At 36.8% G+C, this 21,945-nt stretch overlaps 1 protein-coding gene across 2 annotated transcripts in view; it reads right to left on the minus strand.

The window, feature by feature from the left end:
• cadps2 (Ca++-dependent secretion activator 2) overlaps positions 1-21,945 on the minus strand; it is a 180,617-nt gene that overhangs the window by 7,535 nt on the left and 151,137 nt on the right. The window contains exons 22-25 of one of the 2 annotated variants that reach the window (XM_084934412.1): positions 20,303-20,317; positions 17,975-18,049; positions 17,527-17,610; positions 9,996-10,103 (exon numbers count right to left, since the gene is read on the minus strand). In XM_084934412.1, the coding sequence (XP_084790538.1) occupies positions 9,996-10,103; positions 17,527-17,610; positions 17,975-18,049; positions 20,303-20,317 (282 nt within the window). Of the gene's footprint in view, positions 1-9,995; positions 10,104-17,526; positions 17,611-17,974; positions 18,050-18,861; positions 18,906-20,302; positions 20,318-21,945 lie in introns of those variants that run through there. The other variant, XR_014800732.1, reaches the window with a different exon arrangement.

Below are 21,945 nucleotides of genomic sequence, written 5' to 3' on the forward strand. Positions count from 1 at the left end.
TTCTACTGAATCGGAATTAGAAATGATTATTCATGCCTTTGTTTCTTCACAATTGAACTATTGTAATTCATTGTATTTTTTGTAGGTCAATGTACAAACACGCACAGGACTTTATAAAACATGCAACATTTTACAAAGTCACTGCAAACATTGCAAACGTACATGACTTTGCAGCATTAAAATGAATAAACCATGTAAAGATCTGTGTACTGGATTTTGTAGTATGTATAAAGTGACCTTTGACTGCTAGAGCACATTCCTGGAGAAAGCTTTTTCAAGTCTGTTTTTGAAGTCAACAAGGCCAAGAAAATACTCTGAGGAGCATCTTTAAACATTTTTCTTTTCAGTTGCAGCCATACCCCTGAAAAGATACTAATAAAAACTATACTATGTTAATTTAGCTTCAGATACTCTGAACAAGAACAGTTTATGGTTTTCATACCTGTGTGTTCACCTTCAGATTAGTTTATGTGTTAGCCGTTTGCTTGTTGACAGATCTAAAATGCCTTGCTTTAATTCAGCTGACAACACCACAATGTAAGGTCAAAGGACATGTGCTAACAAAAGTGCAAAACTCAAAGAGGGTAAAACATTTATTTATTCAAAGGCACCAATTTACTGGTGAAGTCCTGAATACGAGGACAGAGTTCAGGGCTCTGCTTTGAACTTCAAAGAGTTGGAAAAAAATCAGGTTCCTTCTTTGTAATGTTTATTAAATGATCTTCCTTCACACCTTCCACCAACAAGCCACAGCTGCAGGAAAATCAAACACACCTTTTCTCACCTAAAGAGCAATCCTCACTTACAGAAACATTCAAAATGCTGCTGGTAAAATGCACACACTGGGTGGCTTTATTCAGTTACCAGTCTTACAAGAATACTTGCGGAAATTGCTCTGACACAGTAATGACCCGTATATTCAGATCTGCTCTGAGAGATCACCGCTGACTTAATTCTGTACAATGGCAAGGACTGTAATTACCTTCCCATTTAAGAGAGAAAAACAGTCCAAAGGTTTTTCACACACTTGACAAAAGCCAAAACACATCCATGATTACGCAGCTGTCATGCAAATATTTGATTCATTCTATTGTGAAAGCAACCTGTAACCTCCTACATCCTGGCTCCCAATTATACCAAAGTAATACGTTTTTCACTCAGTCTAAGTAGCTTAGCCTCGAGGAAATGCAACAAAATACAAACTTAAAAATTAGGGTTTAAGTTCAGTCACCGTTCCTGATTTGATTATTTTTCTGCCCAGGCTGCATTAAAGCATTTTCTCTCTTTAAAAGTCTTATCTTTTCATCTGGAAAGTAATCAAACGGTGAAAAATTATATGCTTTTAAAAGAAAATTAACTTCTTATTTAATCAAGAATTTTACATTGCAAAAATGAGCTTGCCAAATTGTGCTGCAGTGGAGTAGAAAAGCACTATACGTGAACCAATCGATTTACCACAAGAAGATGGGAGACCTTATCTTTAAATAGTTATTTTTAAAATAATTTATCTTTAAATAATTTTTAAAAATAACTGTAAGCTGATCAAATGAGAACTAAATTTTGCACTGCTGTATTCATTACTGTTGGACTAGATGATGACGGTTCTTCTTGGGGAGCAGCATTGGTGCTGGTGACACCAACAGACTGAATGAAGGAAGGCTGGCTCTGCGATTGGCTGCAAATTTAAAACTTGTGAAGGTTTTGAAACAACTAATAATCAGGAGTCGGGCTCGGCACTTTAGTTCCAGTGAAATGAACTCTTAAGGATTCAACATACCAAGAACTTTTTGACAATTTCATGTTTCCAACTTTGTGGGAATAGTTTGGATGGCCTCCATCTGTTCTAACACAACTGCGCACCAGTTCACAAAACAATGTTGTAAAGACCGTGGATGAGTGAGTTTAACGTGCGAAACTTGACTGGCCTGAACACCACTTTTGGACAATACCTTTGGGATAAATTAGAGCACAGTCAGGCCTTTTTGTGCAATATCACTTTCTGACCTTACAAGCGCTTCTGGAAGAATGGTCATGTGGTCATTGCAAGCTAGGCAAAGATGCTCAGACCTCCGAACCTCCAACCCCCAGCTCCAGCTCTTCCAAGGGGGTACCCAAGGCATTACTGAGGTAACCGAGATTTCTCCAGTAGGTCGAGGGCCTGCCTAGGGTTCTCCTCCATCCCTGAGCCACTTCATTGATAACTATGTTGCCTCCTGGGGACCCCCAGGAGGCAACATGTCATGGATGTCTCAACCACCTTAACTGGCAGCTCAAGCAAATGATTTTTTTGGTCTCACCATTGAGAGAGGGCCGAAAGTTAGATAAAAAGCATACACACTTTGCTACAGGCTTGTTGCTAGCTAGTTAGCGATGCTACACACCTGTGTTACACTCCTAGTCTATATGTTTGAATGATTCACCACTCCTTAGTTTTTGTTATCATATTTAGGACAGATGAAATCAGCTGCACGCTTACACTGAGGCCCAGAGTTACTGCAAATATCAGAATTATCTAGAAATTAAATGTTGTCATTTTTAGATTTTAACATAAGACTCAAACTCATGGGAAATAATACACTATTAGCAAAACACACAATGAAAGAATTACAGATTAAAGTTTTCAGTTGAAAATACAATTGAAGACCTTTTATCTTTAATCAGGTTTTATTTAATGCTGTCAGAGAAAATGTCGTGCCCTCTTCATGCAGCTTACTACATTCAGTTCAGTTTTACTTAGACAGCACCTAATTACAACAATAGTTGCCTTGTAATTTGGTGAGATGAGCAGCTTTCCTAAACACCAAACTGAGTTACTTTTTATGCTTCTTTATAGTTACATGGATGTCTGTCTTTCACGTCACATTGCACAATAAGGTAATTTAGTCTTTATACTTTTTCATCATTTAATTTTGGATCAATTTAAAATTTACTCTAATATTAAATACGTATGCAGCATTAAGAGTGGGAATATAGGATGATTTCTCTGTTGTCACAAGGTGGGGTAGAGGTCTGAATCCAAGTTTGCAAGTCCTGTAATCACAAAGAGAAATGAATAATCACAAACTGTCAACTCTAAAGTTTATCCCTCAAAGCTGAAACCTTTCCTGTTTTGACGCCCCTGGAATCTTCCCTTACATTTCTTCAGTTTAATTGTTCTATTGATGTGCTGACATCAGCATAACAGTAGAACAATACAATATATTAATTATACAATATAATATTTTACCTTTGACTCGCTGGTACTTTTTAAATTGAGATCGACAAAGATGATGTCGCAGGTTTCCAGTCAGTTTCAGTCGTGCTGCTGCAGGAACACAAACATAACATAAGGAGGCGGCATCAGCGGTGTTCTGATCGGCTGCCTCAGCACTGGACAACATACATTAATGCTTCATATTATTTCTGTCAAAGTAAGCGGTGCAGAGTACTGCACATGTAACTTGGTGAACTCAAATTAGAACCTCAATAAGAATAATTCTGATTGCGTTTTAACCAGAGTACTTAAAACAAACTCTGTAACAAATACATAGATAAATGCAAAGAGTCAGTGCTAAAAATTTCATTAATGGAAAAATTTAACAAATTTGGACTTAACATACCAAATGCTACCATTTGGCATTAGCACATAAATGTTAGATTTGGTTATTTCAATCGTATGGGCTCAAATTGTGGTCGTAAATATTTTGTAGTTGTAAATCAAATGCGTTGTTGTGAGAGTTGTGTGAGTTTTGTAACCTTGTAAACCAAAATACCTGAAAATTTTATGTTTGTGCATCTATAGATGAGAATTTGTGTGTAAAAAGATTTGTGTTTGTAAAAAATTATTTAGACAAGACACCTTTTTTTTTGTTAAGGTCTGGTTACAGATACAAAGCAAAAACTACGTGTGAAACTCTGCGCTCAAGTTCCCCGGCTGTGTGTGAGTTTGAACTCACAAGTATGAATTTTGACCCAATTTTTCTTCCTTTCAGCTGATTGGTCAATGTCATGTCAATCACAAATTTAACAATCCAATCAGAGAACACATGGGTTTGGCTGTCGGAGGGGGTGCTTTATTGAGCAGAAAATTTTCTGATATTTTGGTTTACAACGTTACAAAACTCAGTTCACAACTACGCATTCTGATTTACAAATACAAAATATTTATGGCCAAAATTTGAGCCCATGCAATCCTGTTTCTTTTATTTTGTAGACATCAGCTGTGTTTTTGACCAGTTTTTGACAAACTGGGATATCAGCAAGAACTGATATTACAGGCTGAACGCTGAATGCAGTGAGAATATCTTAAATTTTCTCAGTAATTCATCTTCTGTTAAAACTGCATTAAATCCACCATTAATAACGGGTTGCTGAAGTCCACACTTAAAAAACAAATCTGGTGTCACTGTTCTTACAGATGTGGAGAGAGAAACATGCAACTGTTTGCACAAATTCAATAACTGAACACGGCTTTCCCCAACAGCCGACAACGGTCTCAGCTAATTAGCTGTAGCACATTAATTAATTATTAGTTTCCAAAAACACATTTAACTTACCAGAAAAGTGCAACGGTGCCTGAGGTTCTTCTGTTGATTAGTCCAGTTTACTGCAAAACATTTTTCGCTGTCAGTTTGAAACAGCCCAGTCCTGGTTTTGGAAAATAAACTGTGGGCCTCCTCTCAGAATCACTACTCTATCTGCGCTTCCCAAACAGAGGCAAGTTTTTCCGTGACTGCTGCTGTCATCCAAGCTGTCATGACCGACTCTACCCCAATTTTACAGCATCGAGTTAATAATTAGAATCAAACTTCTGACAAAGCATGGACACAAATTAGCATGAGGAGATGAATTTTTCATTCATAATTCTCCCTGTAGATATTAATAGTTAACTATGTCACACACTGCTCAAGCCTTTTAATTCAGCGGATTTTTTGTTACTAATATACAATATAATATATAAAAAGGCCCGTGTTTCTGAGCTCGTGAACATCAGATTTTTTTCATAGATTTGTGGTACAAACGTGTGATTTATAGAATATGATGCTGAACATTAAACAGAAATAAAGTATTTAAACCAGAATCGACCTTAAACATTTATTTATGTTAAATTGATTAATTGAATTGATTTTACTTTATGCACAATTTTCCAAAAATACAGTTTTATATGTGCTGACTGCCTTTCTGTAAAAGTCACCGCGTGCTGCTGGTGACTGCTAACATGTTAACACACATCTGCACACCACTGATGTGTGGCTGCTTTGCCTCACAGCTAAATGCATTTGCAATAATTTGCAATTCCTGTTGGCTTATTCTCTACAGCTCAGACTATTTACGCTGGTTTTTTCCTCTATTATTCTGGACTAATTAAATTTAAAAAAATGTTGTGTTTTTTTTAACCTAAATTGTAGCACATCATTCTTCAGTTTAGTTTGCATCACCTCATTTATGTGCGTCTGCTTGTGTCCTTATGCCGTCTCTGACAGTTCCTATGTGATTCCTAAAATTTGCTGTCATACTTTTTACACATCCTCTATCCCGCTATTATTTTCTCTTCCTCCTTTTCCTTCACAATCTTTTTTTTAATGCTGCAGTTCACATAGTACCCTAATCAGCCTTGTACTCATTATTAACAAATGCTTGAGGATGTTCAAATTACTGCATGACACCCTCTGATTTTCTGCTCCTCCTCCATTCAAGGAAACGTATATTTGAGTGTCTGGGAGGCGAGTTTCCAGAGTGAGTAATCAGCTGCCTGCTGGTTTCCTTGCAAACTGCACTAACCATCATGGAAATTGAGAATGAAGAAGGTCCTTAATTGAGATGATTAGAGGATAAGAGTGAAAACAGATGGAGGGAATAAGCACAGGAAGGATGGGGGAACGAATAGGTATGCATTGGTCTTGTAAAAATTATGTGAAGAAATGGGGGTATGCTTCTCTGGTGCCGAAAAGATTTGAACATTTGAGATATATTCACGCTTTTGCACAATAAATGTTCCTCGGTTATAAAGTTGTATACTCCTGTATATAAAATGCCAGAGATGTTTTATTTCTGGGTCTATTTTTTTGTTTCAATTGTTGAGATCTGCTTTTTTCCTTAACAAATATATGTTATGTTTTCTCACCTAAGAATTAAATGATCTAATATTTTGTTTTCTTTCTGAACTGAAACTAATATCAGAAATATGGGGAAAAGAAAAAATATCTCAAACATCTTATTTTGTTTTGAAGGATAAATCTGAGGTTGAATTAAACCTGTTTTGAGATAAATTTTTAACTGTATCCAGGTTTGTCCTTGGTTTGTCAGTTGTTCCCTCCTAAAGTCGAGAACAGAGAACTGTGTGTGTGTGTGTGTGATGCACACAGATGCTCCCTGATGAGCACTTGTACACAAAAACACAGATGTTTGCATGCACAAGCAAAAGGGGAAAAAAAACTCTTAAGTCTGTTTACAGTTCATGTTGATTCCCCATCTTTTCATTTTGGTGTTCTTTGCTTTCATAGCCTTTTTCTTCCTCTTCTTTAAATCCATCAGTGTTGACAAAGCTTTTGTTTAAAAGGTGTGGCAAATGTAAATAAATTTGCCTTTGACTCACAAAGCTCTATATAAACAAGGAAACCGCATACCCATATTGCTGCTGGCAGGAGGTCTGATGCTGCTGTCGAACAAAGGATTTGGTTCTTTGTTTACACACAAAATGTATGTGCGCACATATATGTGTGTGTGTGTATGTGAGATACATGTTGAAGGGCTGAGTGGAGAAACCTCAAGGCCCTGCTGTCACCTCCTTCTTGGCGCATGACTGGGTGCTTCTGAGCTCTATTAGACTTACTCTCCTCGACCTCCCTTTTTCAAACACGAACGCGCACACACACACACAAAATTCAGTCCAGTGCAGATCGAGCCTCAGTCACAACACTCTGAACTCTCGGAGGAGGCGGTGGGTGGCAGAAATCCATCGCTCAGCTTCGTGCCGCTAATGTGTATGAAGGTCTGAACCGCCATGTCTGAGTTGCCGCGTTAACTAATGATGGCGAGCTGAGGCGTGTTTGACAACTTTCTGCTAAAATATTCTTAAAAATCTAAATCCAAGTGGGGGCGGTAGGTTATGAAAACGGACAGCGTGGGATAGAGGGATGATTAGGCGGATGGATAGCTGGGTATGTGAAAGTGTTTTTGGCTCCAGCAGAGCAAGCCAAAAGCTCTTGATGTTTTCTAAGTGATAAACAGGTCAACAGAAGCAGTCAGTGTTTTCGGAACTAAGCAACCTGCTGCTGCTTCGAAAGAGGAGAATCAGTGTGTGCAAACACCTGACTGTGAGCTCTGTTTGTAGAGATTTTATAAGCATTTACTGTATATATAAGATTCCCATGAACAGATCAGATACTATTCAAAATTATTTTCAGTTTTTGGTTTGCATGTCTTTATGTGTGCATATTAAATCCATTTTTTGTCTGTAATTAAACATTTTACATAACAAAAATATTAAAAAAGCTGAAAGTATGTCACATAAAGCACAGAAAATATCAACCACAAACTGACTTGAAAGATGAGCATAAAATGTTTTGAGAACCACAGAATTAGTGGTCAAATTGGATTCACAGCAGTTACAAGTAATTCTAATGAGTACGTTCCTGTTTAGTCACAGTCAGGTTAGTGAGGCATTATTTAAAACAAACAAACAAAAACTGCTTTCCATTCTTTTCCTCTACAAAGATGCATTTACATTTAGAAAATCAGAAGTAACACATTTATTACATTGCCTCACAAGGCTCGGTACTGGGGCCTGTTTTGTTTACGTGTATATATATATATATATATATATATATATATATATATATATGCATGCATGCATGCTTGTATACATACATAAACTTTTTCTTCCCTTTTTGGAACTAGCCAAATTTACATCTTTACATTGAGGATACATTAATGCACATGTCTTTTGCTCAAAGAATTTGAAAGTTGCAGCTCCTGCCACTGGTAAAATGAAATACATCACATGTTAATTTTATATCACCAGGGGAAAAATTGTTATTATAATAAACGTGTCATAAATGGTACAAATAGTCAAAGAGTATCGGAGAACAAATATCAAAATATAAAAGTTTTTTTCTGAAAGCTAAGGGTTTAATTCTAAGCCTGTACGTTGCTGTAGACTTGTGTGCGTCTTTATCAAACAAACTGAAATGATTAGCTTATGCTGCCTGTTACTGAGCTTGAGGAATCCAGTTTTACTTACTGTGTACCTGCAAACCACAATGACATGTACACAAAGCTGCCTCATTTTTCTGGGACTTCTGTTTGGATGCTGACAGAACTTGGAACGAATACAATGTTTTCTCGGTGGTACTGGTGATTAAGCGAGCACTTCTGTGTGCCACAGGTGGTAGAGCAGAGTATCAACTGTTTGCAGGTTTTGAAGTTCAATTCTGAATTCTTGACCACAACACTGATTTTGAAGAAGGTTTAACCATCAGAGCACAACACAGCTCCTGAAAGCAGCTTTACGTCCACTGGTGTGAGACTGGGTGAACATGAACATCACACCCACAGGAACAACAACAGACCGAAACAAGCTGGAGATACTGGAAGCAGGCACCATTTCCCAGTATTCATGTTAATGAAAGAAATTAATCAGGTAAGTGGCGCCATATAGAAACACGCGGTGGCCCAAGGGGCCCCCGGGTGCCAAAGATTAAAATTCTGTCTTTTTTGTACATTTCATACAACAATTATGGAGTGTGTTAGGAGACTCTTCATTTACAAATAGAACTGGAAATACATCCTGCTGCCATTTTCATAAAATATTTTCCCTCTGGCTCTCCATCTCTGAGCTTTGTCAACAATAAAAAGAGAAAAAAAAGTAGAAACAGTTCTACATTTTTTAACCAGTGGAAATGTTACATCAAAAATCTCTACACTCAAGAGCATAAGGTTTTATTTCCAAAAGTACTGACTTGAAAAATGTATTATTCAGCCTTCTGCAATTTGCCATGGAAAAAAAAGTACTCCACCTATATAAAAAAATGTCTAGCTCTACAACTGTAGGTGCAAATCAGCAATTTAGTGACAGCTGAACAGAGAAGCATTTCCTGCTGATAGAAAGATGGATACTTTATTGATCCCACAAGTGAAATTGTTGAAAGAAATAAAAAATAGATTTTTTTAGATACAAATTCATCACTCTTGACCCTGTTTTTCTTTAGGAATCTACAGAAAGTTAAGAGACAGGCAAAACAGCAGAGGTAAAGCATGTGCTCAAAGAACAGAGACAGAGACATGAAACAGAAACATATGTGCAAAGAGCTGAATGGCACACAAACCCTTTAAAACCTTAAAACATGACAAAGTGCTTGCCCAAAGGGAATGGGCTCAATTTTTGAGAATATTATTGGATATTAACCTTACAATGTAAAGTTTGTAGATATTGCTTTCGGTAGGATTTTGTGCTATATATGCAATTTAAACACATTTGTAAATGTCAAGTTGGGAGTGGTGTTTTTTTGATTGAGAACAAATGCACTTTCATATTGCTGATTTGCTTGAAGCGTTAGCATTCCTGCTGAAACAACTGTTGGCTGTGAAATAGTGAGGAGAATGTTAGACCTAACTTACTATGTCCCCAAGACAGAAAGGCAGTGATTAACTTACATTTATAGTTTAAATGTGTTTACATAATTTTTACATCACATGCAACTAGATCTATGACTGTTGCATCATTTAGCATACTCTTTCAGAAGAGCATTTTGATTTTAAATGAAGAAAAAATAAGGGGATTTGTCTGATCCTGGTAAAAAAAAAAGAAAAAAGAAAAAGAAAGAAAAACTAACAAAAAAAACCACAACAATAAAATGTCTGTGAAGGTTCTCAACAATAAAACAAATTTTTAAAAGAATTTCTTTACATGTACTTACGTGACCAATTTGCTATTTTAGGCTTTGCACACAGAAATAACAATAAAGTAGGAATATGAACATAATTTCAGGCAAACTGGAAACAGTACTTGCACTTACATCAAATACGGTCTCAATGTAGAGCTCATCACTGACACCACGGTGCAGAATGTCCTGGTTCTGTCGTACAAACCTAGTGTAAGTGTCAGCCAGATCCATCCTTGGTTTCTGCAGGACACAGGACAAAGGCAGGCCTGAGGGCAACTCATGGATGGTAGAGCATGAAAATACAATGTCAAACAATGTTACAAAAAGTATTTTTAGCACACAGTTGAAACGAGACATAACTGGCATTAAATGTGAATAACTCAAAAAATAATGGTAGATTGCAATCTGCAGATACTCGGCTGGTTGTGCATGATGAGGTCTTCACACATTCTGAAATGTAGAGTGTTTAATGCAGCGAGGTGGAACACACATCCAAACACTATCGTCAGTGTGAAAACAAATAGCAATGCAAGCTAATACTCTTAGTGAATAAACCTTGATGCACTGATCTTTTGATTGTTTGGTCACTTTAGATCCACAGTGCATCCACTTCAATTATTCCACATTTTGTCACCTTACAGTCTTTTTCTTGTAATGGATTAAATTCATTTTTTTTCGACCTCAAAATTCTTCACACAATATCCGTTTCCACTGATCATCTGTCAGATGTTTTTACAACTTTACTGGAATTCCACCTGTAGTAAATTCAGTTGACTGGACATGACTTGGATAGGCGCTTATATATCATATAGGACACCGGGCAATGTAAAGTCTCATAGTTGACAGTGCATGTCAGAGGACAAACCAAGCCATGGAGACCAAGTTACTGTCTGTAGACCATTTTCCAACAAGTCAACAACTCTAAACACACAGCCAAGATAATAAAGGAGTGGGTTCTGGACCACTCTGTGAATGTTCTTGAGTGGCCCCGACAGAGCACAGACTTGAACCCGACTGAACACTTTCCCTTAATTAACTTAATAAATAGCACTACTACATGCATCCCACTGTTCTCCTGGATACTCTGACTACTAATGGCTAATACAGCTTACTGAAGTTCCAGGAATAATACATTTAGATTGTCAAGTTTTCAGTAATACAAATCTGTGCTGCTGTTGACATTAGCTAAGAAGTCTTTCTCTCACATTTAAAACTTCTATACGTCTGTGCCTTTCCAAATGATCGGCTGACACAGTGGACAAACGCAGATGTTCTGGAAACTCTTGCTTGTACTCTTCATTAGTGGACATTAAATTTAAATGGAAAACATTCAGTTAAAATTACAGGCTGCAAATTAAACAATTATAAGGATAAAATATGTTCTGAAGTGAATAAAAAGTGTATGATTTACTAAAATAATTTTCTCCGCAACAATTACAAGCAAAGCCTAACAATTGTTTTCGCTCAGGAAACGTTACCTGCTGCTTCTATGATAAAAAGGAAAAAAAAATCCTGCCCTGGACATGCTGTCCGGAGATATTACACCTGTAATGCCAATAGTAATTGCCTTGACATCTTTCACAGCCATGTTTTCTGAGCTGACGTGCATTAGGCCCAAGAGGAGACTTGTCATTCTGTTTTCTGTGCTGCACAAGAAAACTAGAAACCTTCTGGCTTCACTTAAAGTCAACAGGCAGGTTGGATATGGACTCAATATTTATAATTGTAATATTTCATCAAAGACAGCATAAAAGTCATCAAATCATATCACAAAGTTTCAAGAGCCTCAATATGGACAAAGTCCAGACAAGGTCACACTGTTCTCTCAAATAATTTTAAAACATGCAAAGTTGTGAGGGCCTCCAAGGTTATGCCTGACATTACAATTTAGTGATTTGTCTGCATCGGTCCATGCAAATGAAGCATACATCCCTGTTTTTAAACACACGCGCCCACACAGACACCCGAGCAGCAAAGCTAACATAATTAACTTATTCGTCAAATAGTTGCCTGACAGTAAATTAATTGGCAACTACTTAAATGACAAATTAATTGTTCAAGTGATTTTCCAAAGAGAGAAAAAAAATCAAGCAGTCATTAGATTATTGTAGCTTCTCAACTTTGACAGTAACTCTTAGAAGAAGATAATTTGACCTCTCTGGTAAGTTGAATGTCTTCTGGTAAAAACTGTCTCAGCAGTTGTTTCAAAGGTCTATCAGAGAATGACAGACTGGGGTCAGTCAGAGACGATTAGCTGTAATTCAGACCGACTACTGAAGAAGAAAACCTGCAGACACAAGAGGTTAAAGTGGGGTCACATGGCTGCAGGGGGACTGTTGTGTGTGATGAAAAGAAGAGAATGGAGTGTTATAATCATCCTGAAGAAGTTACCCAAGCCCACTGACTGACAACCCTGTCATAATTCTCATAAGGCACTAGAGTGACTGGGGAGGTAAGTGTAAAAGATGATACTCAGATGAGTATCGTCTCTGATGTGTACAAGCAGATACTTTGAGGTCATGCCCATGTTGATGCAAATATATTTCAAAACTATTTTTGCAACTGTTTCTGTGGTATTTGTTGATTTCAGTTCAGAAATGCAGTTTTGTCAGATATCACCTGCATCCCCACCTTTACCTTTGATGTGTCTTTTAGCATTGGCTCTCTGATGCACAGTCCCATTTTATGACCCTACATCGTCCCTACTGGAGAGGTGGAGGTGGCAGGAATCATAACAACATCTGGGTAGTTGACTTATTAAAATAAGTTAAACCACTTGAAGTTCTCTTTTTTAACTACATTTTGATACCAGGTTCATTCTTTAGCTGTGATTCTTTCCTGATAATATTTTTTTCTAATAAACTCATTTTTGATACTTTGAAATTCAGAGCCTTGTTTAAGAATATTTGAAATTCTTCTCTGATAGGGTTAAGTTCTTCTTCTGGCACAGTGCAGTATCATCCTAAGACTGTGAACAATAGCAATGATCTCCAATCTCAGTCTCAAAAACATCTTTTCTATGGTCCCAAAAATTGCTTACAACTTTCAGATTCATAACTTTTGCAAGGCACATGCTATAGTGGATGCATACTGACCAGTATTAACTTGTCACTTATGCTTCTAACTGATGCTGTAATATTTTTTTATTTTGAATGTCTTCTGGTGATTCATAGTTTATCAGTTCTCCTGTATTAAGTTCATTCATTTCAGGAAAAAAACATTATTTTTTACTTACCATGTTTTATTTTCTGCTTTATTTTGATAGTTATTTGTGCCTTGAGTTCAGTTTGACTTCCCCTTGTATCATTTCCCTGATTACTTGCTCCTTTGTTGTTCCCCAGCTGCATTCACTTCCCCTAATCTGCCTGTGTTTTTAAGCAGCTTTAGTATTCTCCCTATCCTCTTTCAGTGCATTTGTTCCCTTTGATGTTTCTGGTCGTTTACAGTTTTATATGGTTTGACCCATATTATCAAGATAGCAATAATAATCTAGCAATCCTATTGATGGTGTGGCTGCATATCAGAAGGTTGAGCAGGCCATCTACTCCAGTCTGCATGCCAGATATAGACAAGTGCTCTATGAATGTGTGAATGTTACACAGAAAGCAGTTACACAGAAAAAGGATCTTGTATTAATGGGTGTGACTAGATGAATGAAGCAAATTGTATAAAGCCTTTGAGTCCTCAGCTGTGGTAGAGAAACACTATATAAAACCAGTCCATTTAGCAGAAGAGAAACCCTACAGTCAAAAAATGTTCCTAACTTCCATCCATCCATTCGCTTCCACTTATCCTTTTCAGGGTCGCGGGGGGTGCTGGAGCCTGTCCCAGCTGTCATAGGGCGAGAGGCGGGGTACACCCTTGACAGGTCGCCAGTCTGTCGCAGGGCTAACTCACAGAGACAGACAACCATTCACACTCACATTCACACCTATGGGCAATTTGGATTAATCAATTAACCTATCCCCACAAGCTGCATGTCTTTGGAGGGTCAAAACTGCTTAGACTCATAATAGACCAAAAGCATAATATTCAGGTTGGTCATAAAGTCTGGGCTTAGGTATGAAAGAAAAACAGTCAGGTTCCTATACATCTATGCACATTTGCCACACAACCACAGATATATGGACAGGTTCAAAGTGTACAAAGTACAGTTCTCCTGTATGAGGTACAACATTTAAGAGTGTGTATGTGTGTCACTGGCTACATGTAAATGCCCCTGGTGTCACTTGAGACATCAATTTTCCCTTACCCTCTCCTCCCCTTAAGGCTTTTCATAGTCATTCACCTCTTTTTCTTTTGTTCTGGCGAGGCGACAAAGCACCATGACAGATCACAGATGTCGGCACAGTTCCAGCCAACAAGATTAGAGATTCTCTTGTGTTAAGCAATAGAAAGGATAGACAGAGAAAAAGGGAAAAAGCACATACAAGTAGTTCGTCACTGTTGTCCCGTTCTGCTCTCTCAATCTCCTTTACTGTTTCTTTAGTTTTACCTAAACACTAGTAATCCTCTCTGCATCTAGATAATGGATGTCTGTTAACTTATCAATATTTGACAGCAACAAAAAACATTTTAAAATAAAGATATGTTCCTGTACAGGTACTGATCGGTGCAGGTATAAGTCTAAAGAGAGGAGAGGGAGGAGGTGCCTTTTGTTATCAGGGTAATGGGGCATTAAATTATTAAGTAACTTCACAATGATATCAGTTCCATTTCCTGCCTTGGGTTCATTTAATTTTTTTCCAGGTGGATGTCGTGTATGGCAAAGAAGAAAGTGCTTGTGTGAATAGATGAATGAGGCTAGTTGTGTAAGCTTTTTTGAACTATATAGCTGTGACTTGACAAAATGTGGAACAAGTGAAGCCCTTTTAATACTTTCCAGATGCACTGCCGCCTTAAGGGCCTGTGGTACATCAGCCATTAATCCGTTCTGATTATTTAAGATTGAAGTCTAAGGAGTTTGAAAAGAAGGTGACTGGATGTTAAGTATTTTGAAGATGTTTCACCTCTCATGCAAGAGGCTTCTACAGTTGTAAAACCAAAAGTTAGAGAGTCCCAGGTATTTAAACCCTTGTGGGGGTTGTCCCTTAGGAGGTTGTCACTGACCCACTATTACTCATGTGCATCATCACATGAGCCAAGGTGTCAAAAAAAGGCCTGGGTCATTACCACGAGAGGTTTCAAGTGAAAACACTGTGTGACCTTGCCCCACCCACCGTGTCAGCTATTGAGGTCACCTGATGTAAGATGTGAGTGGGGGTTTAGGTACCTGAGAAAGGATCTCAAGACTGTATTGTAGGTGGCTGACAGCTGGTGTTGTAAGCCACCACTTCTGTTCAATTATGGTTGTTCATAGTGGAACTAGATGGGCTTATTTACTCCTCTGTCTTCTCAGTCCAAAATGTGAACATTGGCATCCTTGAAAGATTGACTTATATAGCACAGATGTACAACTGCATCTTGTCATGTCAAGGTGGCTCTTCTATACTGTGCCATGCATTTATGGAGTTGCTGGTTTCTCCAGTTAAAAAGGTCTGGGGAAGGATGTTTTATCCTTGGGATCAACCATTTTTTAGGTGTGGCTGAAGCTCTGAGATTCTCTGACAAACCTGCAAGATGAGGAACGACTATGTTGTTATGTTTCTGCCTAGTTGTTGTCTAATCTTCCTTCTTTCCACTTCTGCATGAAGATTGAAGTTTTAATTAATAGTAGGGCTTCTTTGAGTAGTCTTGACAATGACAACAAAAACAACAAATGTAATAATTGTCATAATAAGTAAATTAGATGCTTGGCTGGTAAAGATAAAGATAAAAATATAAAGCAACTTATATGTAATTTTTACAGATCTTATTTTCCATTGCTTAGCTAACATTTCAAGCAATCATATTTACATTAAATGTTGTTAGCCGCAACATCTAACAGGCACCATCCAAAATCATACTTAAATCTCCATTGCTGAGGTAACGTTTAGTTAGTAGACGTTAGCTAACATTTTTTAGGACGCTCTTCAGTTGTGAATGCACCATTCAAGTTTTAGCCTATATAGTGATGAGATATAATAAAAAAAAGTTTATAAAATTCTGATGATTCAGTTTCCACCACATGGTTTTCCACTACTGTTAATAACTAAGAGATATAAAATGACAAAAACCCTTACGCTGTGGGATTCTGGAAATCTACAATAGAAACTAAATATAATAAACTATGGTTACAGCTCATTGTTTTTAATAATCCTATAAAAAGGTGCATTGGTATTAATGAAAAAGTTTAATAAAAATTATATTTGGGAAAAGAAATCAGCCATAAATAAACTGACCCACTCACGACAATGAAGTGAAACAAAGGAAAACTAGACAGTGGAAAATGAATGCTTTGTGTATTTGTGACCAGGTGTGAAGTCCAAAAGGCTCCACCCCCTGCCCTTTATCCCAAAAGAGGCACACATGTCAGGTTACCACTAGACAAAAGACCAGAAGGCCAAGGTAGGGGTTACATTATAATTTCACCAGAAGAAGGAGCTGAGAGGGAAGTAAGTTAGGAACCAGAGAGAATTATAGGATAGAGGGAGATACAGCAGCTTAAGATTGTTCTCCTGTTCTCTCCTTAAAACTATAAATATATAAAAATCTGGAATCAGTGACCTTTCATTGAACTTTTTTTTTCTTAATTAAATAGGATTTAAAAAAAATTGTACCCCTTTATGTTTTCTTTTGATCTTTTCAATAATAATAATGTACTGAAGTGTGAAACCCAAACACACTGAACTAACAATTCTCCTCTATCAGTTCAATGCATTGCTTACAAAACTGACCATATATATATATATATATATATATATATATATATATATATATATATCTCTATATCTCTCTCTCTATATCTATATATCTCTCTCTCTATATATATATCGATATATATATATATATATATATATATATATATATAGTGAATAAAGACAAACTAAATATTTAGAAAAAAGTACTTTTCAACAACAGTTTGTTCAGTCACATTCAATGTCTTTTGCATACCTGTCAAAAACCTTTAATTAGAAACTGACACAAGTTTAAAAAAAAAAAAGGAACATAATTTAATTTTTGTTTGATATGTATGAATTTCTTTACTTTTTACTGAATTGAGAAATTGTTTTTAAACTCTTAAGTCTAAAATTTCAATGGATGTTAAAAAATCTCATTAACAACTTGATAGCCAAATGCTGGTTTGTTATGTAATCTTTGTTTCTGGTATTGCAGACAGAATAAAGACCCTCCTTATCTTTCACATATGTTTGACACTGTGTGGAAAAAAAAAAGTAACATGCAGATGCATTAGGCTCTATGCAAAGAGCAGCCACTTTGCATTTACAGGTTGCTTTATTTTCCAGCCAAAACTTGAATGATCTCAATGTGGATGGAGACACAAATATGTGATGAATGGGCTGAACAATAAAACAGCAGGCAGACAGACTCACAGGGAGTTCCACATATTTTGCAGCAGCTTTCACCTACCAGGGGAGTAGAAAGGGGGGAAAGAGGATGAAGAAAAAGAATGCTGAAGTTCAGCTGTAAAGATCTGGTTTCCAGCAAATAACAGGTTGCCTGGATAAGCAGTGGAATAACAGCACAGCACTCTGTTTCCAGGAACAAAAACATGGCTACTCACTGTGAAAGACAGGACTGAAGAGAAGAATGTCCCTTCATCATATCTTGAGAGCTTGGAGAGGACACCGTTTAAAACAGCAGCAAACTACAGACAGGTGGGAGCACAAAAACACTTCTAAGATTAGGTTTCTAGCTGCTTTCTTGAGTCTAGTGAGGAAAGTTATTATCTAATCTTGTTTCAAGATTCTTGGAATATTTTTAGAAGAACAAAAATTAGCTCCCCCTTTCTGTAAAATGAAACTCACATTTCTTTAACAAAAAAAGCAAGAAATTAATTAATCAAAGGAAAAAAGAAAAAGTGTCTAAATACCAAAATCTGGAAAAACAAAACAAACAAACAAAAGCTAGGCTGGGTTTTCAAAGAGTATGGTTTGACCCCTCTCCCTACTAAAATATTTTTGAAAAATATAGGAAATAATAAAGCGTAAAAGAGTAAAGGTGAGGTTTACCTTTGACACAAGTGATGTAATAATGTCCTTTAATGTCTCATCAATCAAAACATCAATTTTGGAGTGGTACTGTTGCTGTAGGGATGAGGGTAGGGGGGGGACAAAAAGTCACATTATTTATTTGTTATTTTCAGGAAACTGACCAGACACAGACGTAACACAGACTACCTCTACTCTGCTCTGATATACAACAGTATTGTCTGTGCTGCAAAAGAAATAAAAACCTACAACAAATCCTCACACATGCACCCCTTCCCAGGACAGCCTAGAAAACCTTCCCATCCGTGTAACGCTGCTGTGTTAAGCAGCTAATAGGGTGCATTATGCAGCTGAATAATATGCCCATCTGTGCTGGAAACCTGACGGAATCTGAAGGATACTTTTTGTGCATCCCTACAATTAGAGCAGCCTTGTATTCCTCTAAAGCAGTGCTCTAGCTGAGAGGACCAGTCTCACATAAGATTCAATTAATCCACTATTTCATGTCTCGTTTGCCACCCCGTAAAAAATAAATAAATAAATATATATATATATATATATATATATATATATATATATTTTTTTTTTTTTTTTTTTTTTTTTTTTATGGCACCCTTTTCCCTTCAAGGAAGGAGAGAGAAAGAAAAAATGCAGGGGCTAAGCACTGAATGGTAGCAGCAGCAGGGGGGTTCATCTCTTAGTGACAATGCCCTTTCACTGGCCTTCTAAAGAACACCCAAATTAAAAATTTCAATCAACAAAGCATACAGATTGCTGACAAATTGCAGGTCCAGAGAGGTCATCGCCAATTTTTTCCCCTTCCAAAAGTCTTCAATATGGCAGCTCTCTTTCAGTGCTCTGAATCTTCCTAGCAAATCTTGAGAGCTTTTCTTTTTTCTTCTTCTTACCTCAATTAACACTACTGCTCCTTCCTTTTTCCTACAATGCCTGCCTTAAAAAAAAGCAGAGAGGAGGAGAAGAAATTGTTTGGTCTTTGCCATATGCGACACAAAACTGAAAAGAACAATTATATCTTTTAAAAACATTTATTTGCCCGTTGAGCTGTAACTACTGCTGCTACTTCAGCCTTGTGAATTGGCTGAGATCAGAATTAGGTCACATTTTTAATATGAGCCCCCCCCTCTACCCATCCCTCGCCATTTAAATGAGCTCAGCAACAGAACAACAGAACAACAGCACATTGATTAGCAATTTCATGGGCTTTGTAAAAGCAAAACTGTTAATCAACCAGATAAGTCTTTATCAAGGGTGGACTTTTCACAGACTCTGTGTTGCCTTCCAGTCAAACCCCTCACAGTTTTTTCTAAAACGGCAGAATTTGGCACAGAGGGATTTAAGAATGTCCAAACGCTTTTCTGGAGATCAGTAGACTCTAAAACTTAAACAGAAAATTGTTGGTTTGGGTTTAGTTCAGACTCACATGGGGCTCATTCACAACCCCTACAAGCAACTTAAAAGGGGCCAGTTCACCTCAAAGGTATCAGATTTTGGCAATCACATTTTCATTTGGTAGGTGGTTACCCTCAGGGATACACATTTTCCTCTAGTGGTATGCCAGGGCTAGCATTTAGCATACAGCTGAAGGATGGGTAGACATTCTTCTTCACACTGTTACAAGTTGGAGGTGTATTTTCTTTTAGATGAAAGAAACTAGTTCTTACATGAAGCTGTTTACAACATTCCACCAGTTTTACCGGCATACTTTAAAATGGTTTGAATCAATGACTGTAGAAAATATATATTTTCTACAGTCATTGGTTTGTATGGTTAGACCAGGCTTAATTTTGCTAATGGATTAGTCTAATGCAAAATAGACTGTTTAATTTAAAACCAAACCAAAACTCCTATCTTCAGGTTGGCACTCTTTATTAGTCATGCTGAAGAATCCTGACAAAACTTCACATTCACATAACACTCAACATCAAAATATTTTCTAGGAAAAAAGGCTAACGTTAATTCAGTTTTTATAATTAGCTGTTTTAGCCGAGTTTTATAAGTTAGCTAGCGTCAACTCAAACATCAGAAATATCAAATCTCCTGAGTATGAATATCACGTAATGGTAATGGTACTCTTTCCAGGTACTGCAAAGTTGCAGAACATATTTATTCACTGTGCTTCATATGCTAGAGTTTGCAGATAGCAACATATCTATTAACTGACCATTAACCATCAACTGGACAAAATAAATGGCTCAACTTTACAGGGTTCAAAGGAAGCTAAAATAAACTTCTGTTCATTCTTCATCATTTTATTGATGTTAATTTAGATTTCCTAACAAGGAAATGGGCTGGGGAAAGGAAGGTTAATGAGGAGATGGAGGCACTTACCCACTGTCCGTCAATCTGGTGTTCAAACAATGATGAGAAGGAAACATGGATATGAGGGATGGTGGAGAACATGAGACAGAAAAGAAAAAAAAGGACAGTAAGCCAAGATTTTCTTATTTTTAGTTTTTAAATGCATCAATTAATGACTTGCAATATTCAACTCATTCAACACATATCAAACAGATGATCCATATGACGACACTGAAACTGCTTGTGGCCTTTTCATAACTTAATTAACATAACAGCCAGAAAAGTAGGTGTAAATGAACTCCAATCCCATCTTTTAATTCCCAAGTTGGAAACATGGCTGGAAAACTGTTTGCGTGCACTTTAAACCAAACACTCAAAATAATTAAGTAAATTAAGTTTTGTAAACTTTTTTTTTTTTAAACAAACAGTCCTAACTTTAACAGTTTAAGTTCATCTAACATTTTCTTCCATTTGAATTAGTTCATCTTATTATTTTTGACCAACTTCAACAATTTAGCATATTAAGTACCTTCTACTTAAATATTACATTTAATTTTACTTAGTTATTTCAATTATATGCCAGTCATGTTTGGAAGGTTTTGTTTCCTGGGGTCAATTTGACCCCCAACATAAAAGGTAGCAGTCTTTTGTAGCAGTAGCAGCTGGACTGATTCAGATTCTGATAAAAGACCATGGAGTAAAAGTAAGATGTGCTCCTCTTTTATCAGTTGTTCACAGGTTCTTACCCTTCTTACAATGTCCACAAAGTTTAACATTTTTTCTTGTTTTATTTTCATTCTTTTTTTATGCTTTTATTACTTTTTGAAACATTACATTTTTTTCATTTCCAAATTTTATTTTTATCTGGCAGGTAATTTCCTGTCAAATATGGAGGTCTGCCCATTTGTCTGCTTTTGCTTTTGAAACATGAGTGGGTGTGAAGACTCAGTGAAAGCCCAGAAACAACAATCATAAGATAGCTCTGCATTCATCACTGTTGACCACATTGTTTCTGTGACAGTAAGTATTCAATATTCAATCCATTTTAACGAGATGTCAGCGAGGCAGCTCTCACTCAGTGGCACCACCCACAGCCACTTCACCATGTATCTGACTGAGTTCACTGTAGTAGCTGAGACAGACTGCTAAGTTTTTAAACTGTAGATAGTTTTATTCTGAGGTATTTGATTTTTTTTCCCCTTTTTTGATAAAATGCTTTTCATGGTGTAGAGACATTATACGAAAGTATAATCTTTCAGTTTAACTGGAAGGAGTTAATATAGAATTCAGAAGTAATGAAAAAGGATAGGAATAATTGTTAGGTGAGTGACATCAGCTGGAAAGAGCAAAGAGATGTTAACCTTTGGTGATATGACCGTGTACAGAAATCTCAGAACTTTTTTGGAGGAATTTGTTGCTGCACATCTACTCAGTTAAAGAAAAAGATGGCAGCAATCCAGAATTAGTCTTCTTTTGAAAAAACCTTGCAAATTTGTTTGTTCGAGTCTTTGAAAGTCAGAATTCTTGTTTTGTAAAATCAGTCTCTTGCAAAAATAACTAATATTACTAAAACCAAATGTGCAAACTACTTAGGTCACTCTGATGTACAGTTTAGGTTCTTATTCTCACCATAGCAAAGATGCTGGCAGGTCAAAACGTGGAGTACCCCTTAC

Source organism: Perissodus microlepis, chromosome 7 (genome assembly GCF_051167445.1).
Source record: "Perissodus microlepis isolate ML-2025 ecotype Zambia chromosome 7, ASM5116744v1, whole genome shotgun sequence".
Classification (NCBI taxonomy): domain Eukaryota; kingdom Metazoa; phylum Chordata; class Actinopteri; order Cichliformes; family Cichlidae; genus Perissodus; species Perissodus microlepis.